The following is a 15,987-nucleotide window of genomic DNA, read 5'->3' as shown; positions in this document are numbered from 1 at the left end:
CGTTAGCTGTCTCCTTTTTTAGTTATTGTACATTCCTCAGTTTACAGACAGTATTCAATACAGGCATTATCTCGCGTGTATTTTTGTATTTTCAAAATACAAAATACTTGTATTGTATTTAAATACATTTTCCAGACCAGTATTTTTGTATTTTATTTTGATACATTTTTTGATCAAGTATTTGTATTTTGTATCAAAATACTTTATGATGTATTTGTGCCCAGCTCTGAGCGTGAGCCATTCTTTTTGTTAACCAGAAACGTGCTTCTCGTCAGTTGCATTCATGAATTGAAGTCTTCCGTCGTCGCTTTATGAAAAGAGTGCTTTTGTGTCAAGAACAGGCGTAACACCGTCGAACAACTTTTAACTGAACTGATGCCGTTTCCCCGCCACAATGATTGTGTGTTCGTTTATATTACTGTAGTTTCAGAATTATGTAAATGGGATTACTTGGTGGTCAACCTCATGGGCATCCGTGTGTCTTAAGATTAAAGGTGCCGTCAGCAGCATTTTTTTAGTCATATTAGCTAAATCTGTCATGGGATTCTGGAAGTAGAATACTAAATAGGCTGTTTAGGAAAAATCCCGAATTCTCTACCTCCTTCTAAAGCCTGTAATCGTGCTTGCAAAAATCGAGCGCTCCCGGCTGTTTTTAACCAATCACGTTAGGGGGAAGGAATCGCTACCTGTCAATCACAGCTTGTGCACACGCTGCTACGCTCGTCTCCAGAGGGGGAGGGGTTTGGGGGGCAGTTTGGAGCTTGGTAGAGGTTGGGGGAGGGACCTGAACGTTGAATCAGTTCGAATTTTCTGACTTTAGCCTGGAATTTTGAAGACCTGCCGACGGCAGCTTTAAGCATATGAGTGAATGTTAATTCTGTGTTGCTCTTTTAATTGTTTCTTAAAATGCACTTACACAGGAAAATAACTATCTTAATAAAAAAAAATCTTATTTGGTTGTGTAAGTGGCCCATATGTTCTCATTTCTCAAATTTTTCTCTCTTTCTTTCTTTTTAGGACACCATGTTGGTTAAAGTGGAATATCTGGGGAAGAGGAGGTACATAAAGATGCATGATGCATCCTACACCGCTTTTCTGGAACAAGGTAATGGAGCCTATGGCTTGAAACTCAGTCTGTTCACACCATTCCCACTACTTTCTGTCAATGTTAACCTACCAGGGACTACAGATGAAAACTAGTCAGTGACTAACTCTGGTGCAGTTACATGTTCTTGGTGGTCATTTACATTTGTCCCCCCATAAATGAATATGTTGAATGCTGCCAAATTAGAGCCATGTTTGAACTTTTATTGGGCACAAACTCTCATGCATGTCCAAGCTGGTGGGTACCGGTAACCTGTTCACAAGGCACTACTAGTGTTGTGTGATGTGTCAGCGGTATTCTCATTGCTTGATTTTAATGTGAAGGAGGCACTCTGGTAATGATTTAAGTGTCATGCTATGCTGATCCATTTACATACAGTATGTCACAGAAGTGAGTACACCCCTCACATTTTTGCAGATTTGTAAGTATATCTTTCCATAGGACACAATTTAAGAAATTTCACTTTGACACAATGAATAGTAACCTGTGTACAACATATAACCGCTTCAATTTGTTGTTTACTCAAAAAAAAATCAAAATACGGCCATTAATGTTTGAACATGTACCCACAAAAGTGAGTACACCCCAGGTTGAAATCCCGTGGAGAGTGTCTGAGAACGGGTCGTGTTGGCCCGAAACATCAAAGGCATCAAAAGGGAGCTCATCGTTGTGCGTTTCATCCTTGCCTTACATTGCACTTTTACATTTTGAGTGTGCACCAGGCTAAAAGAAATGTGTGAGATTTGACTGAAATCCTATGGAGAGTATCATGATCTGCTTCATTAGTCTCAGTACATGTTGACATGCATGTTTCTTTAGGTGCAATTCAGCTTTCCAATGTTGATGGCATTCATGCAGCCCCAAACCATGTCAGTCCCACTACCATGCTTGATTGTCCAGATCGGAAACTTTTTTTGTAAAACTCACTTGGTTACCATGACACATTCTTGACACCATCTAAAGCAAATTTGTTTATCATGGTCTCATTGGAGACGAACAGACCAAGGATATGGATCACAGGAACCATGTCGTGTGGTCTGATGAGACCATGATAAACAAATTTGCTTTAGATGGTGTCAAGCATGTGTGGTGGTAACCAAGTGTGTTTTACAAAAAAAGTGTCCCATCTGTAAAGTCGAGCATGGTAGTGGGACTGACATGGTTTGGGGCTGCATGAATGCCGTCAACATTGGAAAGCTGAATTTCACCTAAAGAAACATGCATGTCAACATGCACTGTGACTGCTGAAGCAGATCATGATACTGTCCATAGGATTTCAGTCAAATCTCACCCACATCTCTTTTAGCCTGGTGCAGACTCAAAATGTTTCATTTCGTGATGTTTCGGGCCAACATGGCCTCTTCTCAGACACTCTATGGGATTTCAACCTGGGGTGTACTCACTTTTGTGGGTACATATTCAAACATTAATGGCTGTATTTTGAAATGTTTTGAATGAACAACACATTGAAACGGTTATATATGTTGTACACAGGTTACTATTCATTGTGTCAAAGTGAAATTTCTAATGTTGTCCTATGGAAAGATATACTTACAAATCTGCAAAAATGTGAGGGGTGTACTCACTTCTGTGACATACAGTATTTATAATACTTAAAGTATACTTTCAGTATTTAAAATATGATTTGTATGTTTCAAGCCACTGAAACTGGTATGTTCATTTGACTTGTTCAAACATAACCTCTTAATGCATTTACAGCCAAAGAGAAATTCATGATCCCGAGGGACACAAGCATACTTTTGATGGATGACACCAACACAGAGGTGGACGAAGACGTTTTTGGAGAAGTTCTTGGTGAAAAGTCGGACATAACGTGGACTGTGTTGGAAGTGGGTACTTTAAATGGTAAGAGATACTGTGTCTTTTAATATATTTGTGGAGGCTGCCCTGTAGCCTCTGTTTGGACTGAAGTTGTTCTTGACATCTAGCAAAAAAGTGGAGTCCCAGCCAGAAAATCCCTTTTGGGCTTGTTCCCTGTTTATTTCAACAAAAATGAATTTAATATAAAGACTAGTTCACCTCAGTGCTGTGTGTGCGCGTTAAAAGGTGCTGGTTTGGCATTTGGCTGGTTACACACGGCTATGGTAAGAACCGTGTTTCCCCAGTCCAAGCCTTCATCACCACTAATCGCATGCACCTGCACTTACAGTATGTCACAGGAGTGAGTACACCCCCCACATGTTTGCAGATTTGTAAGTATATCTTTTCATAGGACAGCATCAAAGAAATTTCAATTTGACACAAGATTAGTAACCTGTTTATAACATATCTAACCGCTTCAACAAAAAATACAGCCATTATATATGTCATAAACAGGTTAATAATCATTGTGTCAAAGTGAAATTTCTTTAATGCTGTCCTATGAAAAGATATACTTACAAATCTGCAAATGTGAGGGGTGTACTCACTTCTGTGACATACTGTATACCTGTGACCTGCGTGACCTATGATAAAGTGAAGTGCTCCCACAAGTGGCTAAATATCAAACTACACTAAAACCTACATATCAGTGACAATAAAATGGCTCCTACAGTATTTACTCTGGTTTTGTTTATTTCAGTGTTTAGAAAGTCCATGTAGCCAAAGTTGATTGTTTGATTATGTAGAGTTTTAAAAATTCTATGTTTTGATGCTGTATGCATAAATCAATGTTTATTAATTTTGGTTGACTTTCACGTCATTGGGTTTTTTCTCAGACTCACTTGCACAGTCTTCGTTTGACACCATATCTACAAATGATGCCCCAACAGTCCCATGCACTGATGGTCTTCAGACTTCTGCTGTTCATTCTGATCTTTCTTTACATGCTAAAGAGGTAAGCTGCTCCATCTAGTTGTCTTAATTGTTCTCGCCATAGCTTTATGTAAATAAGACATGCCATCAGTCAATAACTGCTAATGAATGTAAAGTATGCAAAGTTTACAAATAACACTAAGTATGTCAAGACTGGGGCTCACTCACAGGATGATTGTCATCCTTTGACAATTAATGTTGGGTTAAAGTTGGTTAAAAATAAATATTTCACTTTGTCCTCATTCTATTTTTCTTAGCTTGTACAAAGTGTTCTAGAAGAAAAGCCAGGTGGTGACAAAATACTTGCTGAATATAAAAGAAAGCCAGAAATTACTGATCAAACTCGGAGAAAAATCGTAAACATGACTGTTGCGGCAATGATCGAAAAGCATGGGTAAGTGCAGTCTCTTTCCGTCAAACAAGAGCAACAATGACTTTGAAAATCAGATGGCTGATCTTAATGGAAATTATGGTAATTTACAAATCCCCTCTTAGGAATGCTCCACCGATGGAAGTCCGGACTCGATATGCATTGGGGATCGTCACCCTGTTTCCCTGCTTGAGAGATCCATATTCTCAGAAAGGATACGTAAGTACTGTATCTAAGCAAGATACTGTACACATTTTGCACTATTTTAGTTATCTGTTTAATCAGACTGTATGACTCAGTTTTGTCAGAGTCGGAAGCATAAACCTTACTGTTAAGGTCTTACAGTATGTGGTGTCGGCTTCACCCCAAGATAGGGCCTGTGTAAAAAAAAATAAAAATCCTTATTATCAGATGTGATTAAACAAGCTGTTTCGATAGTGGGATTCTTGGGCCCCTAGGGAAATGGGAAAATTCCATAAATTGGTTGGCAACAATACTCACTTGTATTGCTAAAACATACAGTAGATTTACTTATCCTGTGAGTGTCAAATTAAAATTTGGCATTTCATGGACAAAAAAAAACATTGGTGTTAATATGGTGAATATGGATGGGTGGTGAGTCGTGAAAATGATATTGGGTTTGAAAGGGGGTCCCAGCAGTAAAGGTTTGGGAACCATTGGGCTTAACTGTCAATCTTGTTTCTCGATCTCTGTACATAGGAGCACTTCTTTGATGCACAAAGCAATGAAGGCTACATCGCCTGGAAATTGAAAAATATCCAGCGTGAACTCAGTGGGGGTGGCAAAAGGAAGAGGAGCAGCTCTAGCAGGGATCCATCAAGGGGGCCAGAGTCCGAAAGGGAGGTGACGGCAGTACACCAGCTGGATGGAGAACAGTGTTTGGAGGCCATGTCCCTGCTGAAACACAGCACTGATGAGCTCCAGGTTTTCATCAAGATGAGAGAAACTTTTCAACACCGTCAGAAATTAATCCACGATGCAGAGATGTCCTCCTCTGTCCTACAACATTTCCCTAGGTTCTTGGACACAAAGGGCCTGGTGAGTAGATATCAAAACATAAAAATACTGACATCACCACTGAATAGTACACCATATTTGTTAACTACATCTGTATGTTGTTCTGTGTCAAACAATAATTTATCACCGAATAATTTATCACCGTCTCTTACATTGTCCTACCTGCAAGTCTAACATTCTGCTTCCTTTTGTGTATTTGCACATTCGCAGCACATAAGCATTTTCCAATGTCCGTACATCTGTATCTGTACATACCCTGCACATGCATATACCTACCGTACTTGCACTAACTGTAACTATCTATTTTGTAAATACTACATTGATGCCTCTACATTCCACTTACATGTTTACACTTTGATTAGATACTGAAATGCATTTCATTACTTTATATTGTGTAATAACAATGATGCATGTAATCTAATCTAAATATTGCCATTTCTAATTATTTCTGTCATTATGTAGCTGCTTCAGGACTTTGAACTGATGTTCGGTGAGGGGACGGCAACCAAACTAATCGAGAAGTGGGGAACTTTCCTGAAACCCAAGATCATCAAAGAGGCCAGGAACCTCACCAAGACAGCGATGTTGCAGTCACTCATCAATTCCGCAGAGGGGAGCTTGGATGGACAGGAGGACTTGATAGGTGAGCAAAGGCTTCTTGTAATATCAAACGTCTGTCACGTTTTATTACTGAGGTAAATCACTTAGGGATTATCTGGAGTTGGAGCAAGTTTGGCTCATTTTTGCATGTTTAAGGCTTTTAAATGTTGTGTTTTTTGAAATGTGGTGTAATGGCGAACCCGCGATGCCCCCAATCTAGTATATAGCACAGCTGATGTGGCTAACGGGCTAATGTGGTATTATCAAACTTTCTCAAAACATATCCTTTTGCCCTGATTTTGCTCATAAGTGACTGTATTTCATCCCAAACATGCAAAAATGAGCCAAACTTGCTCCAACTCCAGATAATCCCTTTAATGCTTAAGTTGAAGGTGTTTCACTTTGGCACTAAATGCTAACTCTCATACAGGTAAGAATGTGAATGTAAAACCGTATGTGTTCATTATGCCACAATGTATTATGGGAGATAGTGTTTGTGGCATAAGGTGGGTAGTCTGGCTTGCAAGGCTAGGTTATTTTACATTTCTGTTCTTGTTTCAGATTGGGACGGTGACATGTCGACGCTCCTCCTGTTGGTCTGCCTTCTTCCTCCACAAGCCAGTGGGAAAAGGACTGTGCAGAAGGTGTCCATTCGTGAAGCTGTCAACCATATTGTTAAGTTTCACAAGGTATGAACCCTCTAATTTAGCAAAGCAACAGTTATCAAATTTAAATTTTTCATACATAAATAGGAGGATCTTAATGTCTACCATTTTGAATTACCAGTCATAAACCTCTTAAACTGAAAATCCTGCTGTACTTTGCTCAGACCAGTAAATCCTAGTTTATTACTTAGTTAATATTCATAAAAATATCAAATTTGTGAATGTTAAGCATACATTTAGAAAATAAACGACTTAAGTTACATTCTGGACCTTGAAGAAATGATATTTGCTATACAAAATCTATTTTCAGCGGACCTAGTTGAGCTGGGAGCTGTTTTTAATGAGTCTCACCCTTAATTATCTTGCAAAACTGTGTTTGTTTTATTTTAGTCATGCCGGAGCCTACAGGAGGTTCAGGCAACGGACCAGAGGCAGCCCTACATCCTGGCCGTGGGCACAGCAAGACATGCCATCAATGACTTCTACCTGGTGGTGGACGGCAACCTGATCCCATGCAAAGCTAAGTCCTCACTTGCAGCATTTGATGAGCTCTTCAAGGCACACTATGTCTTTGGGATTGCCTACGACCAAGCCTTGCACAACATGTTTACTTTTATGCAGACGACAATTTACAACATTGACATCGGACTGTGTCATGAAAGCCCCAGGGTCAAAGAACTGAGAGCCAAAATCCTAAATTGACGTTGAAATGTTTCTGTGTTTTATTTGCAAGAACCATTATCACACAGTTCGGATCTTAGTTAGGCATTTGAAGTTCGCACATTGTTTTTATCCCAATGCAAGAGTTCAGTTGGTATGTTCTCAACATGGTTGTTGTCAAAGGTTCAGCACATTTTCGGGCTTCAGAAAGCACCTGTTAACCCATTTAGGCCTAAAAACGCCTGCTAAAAAGGCCTTTTTTTGCCTAAGCACTTTTCTGGAAACAGCCTACTAAAACCTGAGGTTTTTCATAAAAATTGACAAAATTCCCCACGCCTACTAAAACATTAGTATCTCAGGCTCTATAGCAGATAGAAACATAAAATTAAAAGCATTTAAGAGCTAACTTCCTTGGCTTCCATTTAAACTGACTGCTTTGATATAATCTTCAACTTCATTTTATTTTATTTTATCAATAAACAAAAACATAAGTTCATTTTGAAAAATCGATACAGATTTGCTTTTATTTCATTATATTTCATTCAATGTCACAATTTTATAAATATTAAATATTAACATTAAAACCCTGAACAAAACAGAGAACAGAACCCATTGGTAAAACACCCCATAACAAACAGAGGTTTAGTTTGAACAAAAACATTGCACATAAACATAAATGTTCCATTTCATCAAGTGCGGCGGACATGTTTTCCGAAGCACTCAACATGCAGGGGCACATTACACTGCCTGCATCCATAAACTGTCGCACCAGGACGGGCGTCTGTGCCATTCTTTGCCAGAGAACATTCCCTGCAGATCTTTCTCTTCTCAAAGATCTTCTCACAGTCGTGCTGGGCTGAGGCTGAGACAGGTGCTGTGGCGCACTGAGGAGCACTCCTTGCTGTCACAGGGGTGACAAGCTCCTGTGCAAGGTCCTCCTGCCAGTCTTTGTAGCCACTGAAGTTAGCTCCTGCTCTCTTGGCAACAATGTAGGCGTTGTAGCAGCTGACCGACAGGAAATAAAAAAAGAGCCTCCGCCACCATTTCTTGGACCGATGCTTGATGGTGTAGTAGCCCACCATCTGGTCCAACAGATCGACCCCCTTCATATTCCTCTGATAGTCGGAGAGGCATGCTGGCACTGTGACCTCTGTCTGGACATCTCCTCCCTGTCTCCTTTTGACAGTCCCTGTTGCCGTTGGTGCATGGTGGTTTGACAGGACCAAAACGGCCTTCGTGTCCTGCCAGGCACAGAAGGTCAGGTCATCCTTCTGGCGCACCGTGTATTGATGCCTGGCCATGGCAGCAAGCTTCGTGGGGATTCCTTTCCTGTTGGACCGAATGGTCCCACAGGCATCCAGGCCATGAGCACTCAAGTCTTCGAAGAGCGGCACCCCAGAATAAAAATTGTCCATATAAATGGAGAGATGGGACCCAAAGTATGGTCTTGCCAGATCCATCACCACACGGTGCGCAAGGCCCTTCTCACTCCCCCCCGCCTTACGTCCAGTGTAGACCTGGAAGTTTGACACATAGCCAGTGGAGCTCTCAGCCATGACCCACACCTTGATGCCCCACTTGGTGGGTTTGAGAGGGAGATACTGTCGGAAAGAGAGTCTACCCTTGAATTTCACCATACTCTCATCGACACTCACGAAGCCATTCACTTCATAGAGTTCCTGGAAACGATCTTTCAGGTAGTCGAGGTACCATCTGACTTTCCAGAGCTTATCAGTGCGGTCCACATCAATGGCGTCGTTGTCTTGCAAGTGGAGATACCTGAAAATGTACATTTAGACAGTGAATAATATTGTTTTATTGTTTGACATTGAGCTAATGTTGTTGTTATTGTCATGAGCTTTCATTGTCATGTATTTTTAAAATTATACAAAATCAATCATCTGACATCAGAATTATTGCTATCATCATGAGCTTTCATTGTCGTCATCATTACAAAACGATTTCAAATATTCTTATTAGCCTACCTCCAGATGATGGCAAACCTGTCCCTTGACATGGCTTGTGGGATGGTTGTTCTGAAAAGCCACTTCTTTTGACGCCAGAAGTCTCTTCGCGATGGCAGTTCAATGATTCCCATGGCAAGACAAAGTCCCACGAACGTCTTCATTTCGACGATCGTCACAGGCTCCCACTTGCTGTTTGATGGAGTTGCACTCCGTGTTTGCTCAGCATATAAATTTGTTTGCGTTACAAGACGCATCCACATGTCTTCCGTGAAGATACGGGAGAACACCTGTACTGGTGTTATAACATCTGGCAGTGGCAGCTCTATCTTTATGCCAGGTTCGCGATTAAATGGTATTTTCTCCCGCGAGTGAAAGTTGTCACTTTTCCACTCATTCCCGAAGCCGGCAAACTCGCACAAATCCCCCTCTTCCTCCCCAAACATCGCTTGTATCCACTGCTCTCTAACTACGCGATCGGATGGTAAAACTAATCTATCTAAGTCATCTTCCTCTAATCCATCTGCTAACACATCTGCTTGTACTTGATATTCTGCATCTATTCCCTCTTCAATGTCACTTCCTTCACTTGAGTTGTCAGCCATGATCAATCACTGTGGTGCTTTAAATTTCCCGCCGCTCGAGCATAACATTCTACACGTGTATTTCGACCAAACATTCTATTCTTTAAAAAAAATTCACCAAGCATCTCGTTCACTCACTCCAGGTATATATTAGCCAATCACAGTGAGTATAACTGGTCATGTGCCTTGAAAAAGACCGCATCGCTGAAAATGACACAGAGGCGTTTACCGGCTTTAAAGGGAACTACGCATAGATGCGTGATCCGGTCTAAATGGGTTAAAAAAACACAGTGAACGTGCTGAGGGGGAAAGTCACACACCCTCTCAATCTGTTTTTACTCTACCTCAGGCTGTACCTGATCAATATGAGTCTTCTCATTACACTGCAGGGCATTCTGAAAGATCAAATGACAAAGAGATTGAACCAAGCACCACAGAAATGTGTGCATCAATTATTGGGGGGTTACTGAGTGCTGATGTTGCAACAACGAAAGTGAAGTCATTTGTTGATAAATTTGAAAAATTTGTAGACGCTTCTCACACAAATGTCAGAGATGATATCCTAAAACTACTTCCTCCTGACAATGATGTCTTAAAAGGCAGAGTGAACGATTATTTTGAGGGCCTCAAAAATCCTGTAGTGAATTTCAACACTGAGACCAAGTGGAAGAAATATTACACTGAAAAACTGGGTGTGGTGGAACCCGTTGAGGTTGCTTTGGGTGTACGGTTTGATACAAGAAGAAATAGATCGTCTGGAACCTATAATCAGGTTCCTGTAACTGACAAATGTGTGTATGTTCCTATACTGGAAACTTTAAAGTTCATATTTTCCAACAAGGACATCTGCAGGCATTTTGTCCAGCCTGCTGACAAAAATGGGCTCTACCGAGACTTTTGTGATGGCAGCTATTATAAAAATCATCCCCTCTTCTCCAAAAATAAAAAAGCTCTCCAAATTCAGCTGTTTTTCGATGAGTTCGAGACAGCTAACGCTCTGGGCTCGAAACATGGTATTCATAAAGTTGGTGGTATCTACTTTATTCTTAGAAACTTCACTCCAAAGGTTAATTCTGCGCTCTTAAATATTCACCTTGTGGCACTATTCCACAGTCAGGACATTAAAAAATACGGCATGAATGCTATCCTGGAGCCTATTGTACGTGACATTAAAGTCCTGGAGTCTACAGGAATCAATGTTCCTTTCTCTGATCAGCAGATATATGGGACAGTTGCACAATTCACTGGCGATAACTTGGGACTGCACACAGTCCTTGGTTTTGTTGAGTCCTTCAGCGCCAGATATTATTGCCGTTTTTGTATAGCTGATAAAAATGAGTGTCAAGGACTTTTTACTGATGATTACCCAAATAAATTGCGCAACCACGTCCTACATGCTAAACACTGTAGTGATATACAAGATCCCACAGTTGCATCTTCATTTGGGGTTAAGAGAACCTGTGTGCTAGATGAATTGCAGTACTTCAGTGTCGTTGATAATTATGTTGTCGACCTCATGCATGATATTTTGGAAGGAGTGGGACAGTTTGAATTGAAACTCTTGTTTGGATACCTTGCAGAAACAAAAATCCTATCAAATCAAAATATAGCTGAAAGAGTATATGCGTTTAACTATGGATATCTTGAAAGGAAGAATCGTCCCAGCAGACTAAATCTTGAACAGATTGGCAATGGAATTGGTCTTAATGCCATTCAAACATTTTGCTTGATTCGAAACGTGCCTTTGATATTTGGAGATGTTGTGCCTGAAGGTAATGCACACTGGAGACTTTTGCTACTGTTACTTCAAATTATCAATCTTGTGTTTTCACCAGTCATAACAGAGGGCATGACTGTTTGCCTCAAGCACTTGATTATTGACCACCATAAACTGTTTAAAGAGCTGTACCCTCATCGGAACCTTATACCGAAGCAGCACTTTTTAATTCATTATCCAAGCGCTATTCGGAAAATTGGCCCTCTTATTCACTTTTGGGGGATGAGATTTGAAGCCAAACATCGTTTTTTTAAGAACACTGTGAAAAATTTCAAAAACATAACCAAATGTTTAGCTCAGAAACATCAAATGACAATTGCATACCATTGGGCATCGGAGCCTTTGAAAGGTATTACGTGTGGCCCAACAAAAAGCGTTACTGTTGGTGACTTGAAAAATGGAGACCTGATTGCAGACAGTCTGCATGTTGACATAAACGGTCTAATAGATGTTGTGTCCTGGATTACATCTTTCGGAACAGAGTATCGCCCTGGCCTTCTTGTGTGTTCAAAAGTAGAGGAGGGTATACCCATTTTCAGTGAAATAAATGAAATTGTCTCATTTTCAGGGGAATAAATGAAAGTGTCTCATTTTCAGTGAAATAAATGAAAGTGTCTCATTTTCAGGGGAATATTTTCTTACTTTATATGATTTTCAAACGGTGGGGTTCACTGAGCATCTTCATTCCTATGAAGTCATAAGAGGAAATGGTTATGATGCCTCTCTTGACTTGATGCGTTGAAAGTTTTCAAACCATTTGATTTACAGATGGCTTATGGTTTAAATGATGAATATTTTATTGTTCCTGTGCATGTACTTGTATAGATTTGTTTTGCTGTGTGTAAATGAATTTAATGAAATTGTTGCATTTTGTTACTTGAAATGATTTTGAAATGGTGGGGTTTACTGAGCATCTTCATTCCTGTAAAGTAATTCCTGTAAAGTAATAAGATGAAATGGGTATGATGTGTTTGTATAGATTGATATTGCTGTGTTGAAATGAATTGAATGTTTACTGTAACATTCCTGCATTGATTTAAAAAATTAAAAAAACATTTGACCCAGCCAGCATTAAGGTTTTTTTTCTATATATATATATATATATATCATTACACTGCACTGGAGGTGTGTATTTCAACATGGTGTTATGCTACGTTACATTACATTACACTTACCTGACACTTTTATCCAAAGCGACTAAGTTATTTACAGAGTTTTGGTAACAGCCCCTGTTTGAAATGAACTCTTGTGGAGTAATTTTAACTCTGTCAGTCAGGGTTCCCGCGGGTCCTTAAAAAGTCTTAAAAGCATTGAATTTATGGATTTGGAAATAATACCTTAAAAAGACTTGAAAAAGTCTTGAATTTTGATACCTGGGTCTTAAATTTGTGCAGTATGTAACTTCTCCGTATATATCGCATTCTTTTAAAAAGTTTAATTTGTCAACCACTATTACTTTGATTAAATAACAGCCTAAATAAAGAGTGGCGGAACCAATAATTGAGAACGAACGCTGCCCCGGGTCGGAAGACGTCACTTTGCTACAGCATCATAGCAGCACAGACCAGAGATAGACAGACCAAGATACATTCTGTGGTTATGGGGAAATGCAAATTTAATGAAGCGTGGCGAGACAAACGAGCATTTCACTGGGTAAAACCTGTGGAAAACAACGTATTCGAAGCTTTTTGCACAGTATGCAAAAAAAAAATCCAGCTTGGTACCATGGGCGTGAAGGCTCTAGAGTCTCATGCTAAATCAGCCAAGCACATCAGTTCCATGAAGGTGAAGGATCAAACTCCCTCCGTCGCCGGGGTGTTTCAGCCTGCTAATGTTAGCCAGCTAGCTGATAATGTGTCTGAAGTAGCAGGTAACGTGAACCAGCCAGCTGCTAACGTTACTGCTACAGCCCTTCCAGCTACTAGCACAACGCCCGTTAGTGTGGATCTGCGCACAGCCTTTGGGTCCACACCAACAATGAAAGCAGAGGTGTTGTGGACTCTCAACACAGTCGCCAAACATCAGTCCTACAATTCAAATGAGAACGTTTCCAATCTTTTCAAATTTATGTTCCCGGATTCAGACATAGCTACCACTTTCACGTGTGGTCCCGACAAAACGGCGTACATAGCCAAATTCGGTTTAGCGGTGTTCATCAAAGAGGAACTGGTGTCCAAAGTCAACAAATCGCCGTTCGTTCTGATGTTCGATGAGAGCCTCAACGAGACTACAAAAAATAAACAGCTGGATGTGCATGTCCGCTTCTGGGACGAGGGACAGGTTCAGTCCAGATATTTGGGCTCCCGGTTTATGGGACATTCCACTGCACAAGACCTGCTGTCACATCTCAAAGTAAGCATAACCTTTTTTACTCTGAATATTTCTCAGTTTATATTGATATCATTTTTGGGGTACACAGTCCTGTAAAGGCAATGTCACAATGACCAATTAGGCACTTCCCTTAACAATATGTGCTGCTCATCTCTTCATCTTATCTTGGGTAATCAAATGCAGCACTTTTTTCAGGAATGTATGGACAAACTGAACCTCAAGGACTTGGTGTCCATTTCAATGGATGGGCCCAGTGTTAACTGGAAACTGTTCGAACTTTTCCAGAAAGATCCAGCTGAGCAGTACGGAGGTGAGGAGTTTATAGGCCTAATGTTATTTCTGTGTGTGTGGGTGAGAGTGTATGTGATCCATTAGTAATGTTAAAGTAAAATAGTAAGTATTTGTAGTGCAGTTTACATCACTGCATGGCTGCTGGACAAGTTGCTGAGAGCAATGCACACATTGTTTAACAATGTGCCTGCCAGGAGAGAGGATTACGTCACCGTAACCAAGTCCAGTGTGTTCCCCCTTTCTTTCTGTGCCCATCGTTGGGTAGAAAACCTTCCGGTTGTGGAGAGAGCCCTGGTAGTCTGGCCATCACTTCTTCTGTACATGGAAGCTGTGAAAACAAAAAAACTCCCTAACCCTGGAACAGGTGGGCCCTACTAAAATGCTGTGAATAGGTCTGTGACTGTGTCTTTACCCTGGTGGTGGTGTGGCCTTTTCATAGTTTTTGTTGAAATGTCCTGCCTCTGTCCCTTTCACAGGATCTTATGACACAGTTGCAGCAGCCATAAAGGATCCACTCATTCTGGCCAAATTTCACTTCTACGCAGCACTTGCCAGGACCTTCACGCCCTTCCTAACAAAATATCAAACAGACGAGCCGGTGCTCCCATTCCTCTCCAAGGACCTGACCGAATTGATGATAGTAATAATTTACTTCATGTTATAATAACCAATGATTGGGCTCAATTGATACATTTTGACAATATGGGGATTTTGGTTTAGAGGTGTAAAAAATGATTGATGTTGGTGATTAGGAGATAAAGCCGCACCAGACATTTTTGTGTTTGTCTGTTGACAGAGTCTACTCAGACGCTTCATAAAGAGAGAAGTTCTCAACGATATCACTGCCCTGCAGCTGACCAAACTGGATGTCACAGACAAGACCATCTGGCTCAGCCCACAAAACATCAGCATTGGTCTAGGTGCAGAGTCAGTTCTTAAGGTAGTGGGATGTTTTCAAAGATCATTTTACAAATGGTTAGGCGAAACCAGGTCAGTGAAGGCATGTTCTATATTCATGGCTAATTTCTTTCTCTCTAGAGCAGCGATACTCAACCCGCGGCTCGCGAGCCGCATGCGGCTCCTTTAAGACTAGTTGCGGCTCTTTTAAGTCCCACTTAAAAAAAATAAAAATCTCAAAAAATCTTTAAAAAACGAAAAACAAAAACATTGTCAGCAGAATTCATCAACATTTCATTATCACTCACAAGTCACGTGTATTAAGCCGCCCCTCCCCCCTCCCTCTGAACAACCAATCACAAATGATTTCAGGTTTCCCGCTCTGATTGCAGGTGCGCGAGATAAATGCTCCGTCACACTGGGAAAACTAGCATACAGCACTACGCAAAAATGGCAAAGGAATATAGGAAAAGAAAATATGAAGAGGAATATCGAACATTTAAAGAGGACTGGGAACTCGAGTTTTTCTTCGTCTCCACCGGTTCGGGAAAATGCATCTGCCTGCTTTGTGACAACCTCATTTCACAATTTAAAAGGTCCAATTTGCAGCGCCATCACGACACAAAACACCCGAAGTTCAGCACCGACTTTCTGAAAGGTGGAGAGCTGAGGGCGGAAAAGCTGGCGAGACTCAAACAGAACCGAACTGCTCAAAAAACTTATTCCACACTAATACGAGTGAAAGAGCGACAGAGGCATCCTACAAAATCACACATGAACTGATGAAACAGATGAAGCCATATACTGATGGAGAAATGGTGAAGGATTGCATACTGCTGGCTTGTTCAACGTTGTTTCCTGAGAAAAAAGACCTGGAACGAGAGGCAAAAA

At 40.7% G+C, this 15,987-nt stretch overlaps 1 protein-coding gene and 1 long non-coding RNA gene across 2 annotated transcripts; one reads left to right on the top strand and one right to left on the bottom strand.

Moving 5' to 3' along the window:
* Positions 1 to 7,778: 7,778 nt before the first annotated feature.
* Positions 7,779 to 10,058, bottom strand: LOC134873203 (piggyBac transposable element-derived protein 4-like). The gene is made up of 2 exons (XM_063896659.1): positions 9,238 to 10,058; positions 7,779 to 9,031 (listed from the first exon to the last, which is right to left on the bottom strand). The coding sequence occupies exons 1-2, from the start codon at positions 9,819 to 9,821 to the stop codon at positions 7,942 to 7,944; spliced, it is 1,674 nt and encodes a 557-aa protein (XP_063752729.1). The 5' UTR covers positions 9,822 to 10,058; the 3' UTR covers positions 7,779 to 7,941.
* Positions 10,059 to 14,329: 4,271 nt separating this feature from the next.
* LOC134874060 (uncharacterized) lies at positions 14,330 to 15,233 on the top strand. Its single transcript, XR_010167018.1, has 3 exons — positions 14,330 to 14,563; positions 14,676 to 14,839; positions 14,996 to 15,233. It is a non-coding gene; the product is annotated as an uncharacterized LOC134874060 (long non-coding RNA).
* The last annotated feature ends 754 nt before the right edge of the window (positions 15,234 to 15,987 follow it).

This window comes from Eleginops maclovinus, chromosome 12, assembly GCF_036324505.1.
Source record: "Eleginops maclovinus isolate JMC-PN-2008 ecotype Puerto Natales chromosome 12, JC_Emac_rtc_rv5, whole genome shotgun sequence".
Taxonomy (NCBI): Eukaryota; Metazoa; Chordata; class Actinopteri; order Perciformes; family Eleginopidae; genus Eleginops; species Eleginops maclovinus.
The sequence above is the reverse complement of the archived record's forward strand: the minus strand, read 5'-3'. Positions and strand labels throughout refer to the sequence as shown.

Excerpts from the sequence above, each read along its gene's own strand:
- LOC134873203 (XM_063896659.1), bottom strand. The coding sequence starts at position 9,821 with ATGGCTGACAACTCAAGTGAAGGAAGTGACATTGAAGAGGGAATAGAT. Across the intron at positions 9,032-9,237 it reads AGGTTTGCCATCATCTGGAG|GTATCTCCACTTGCAAGACA; the intron begins GTAGGCTAATAA and ends GTACATTTTCAG.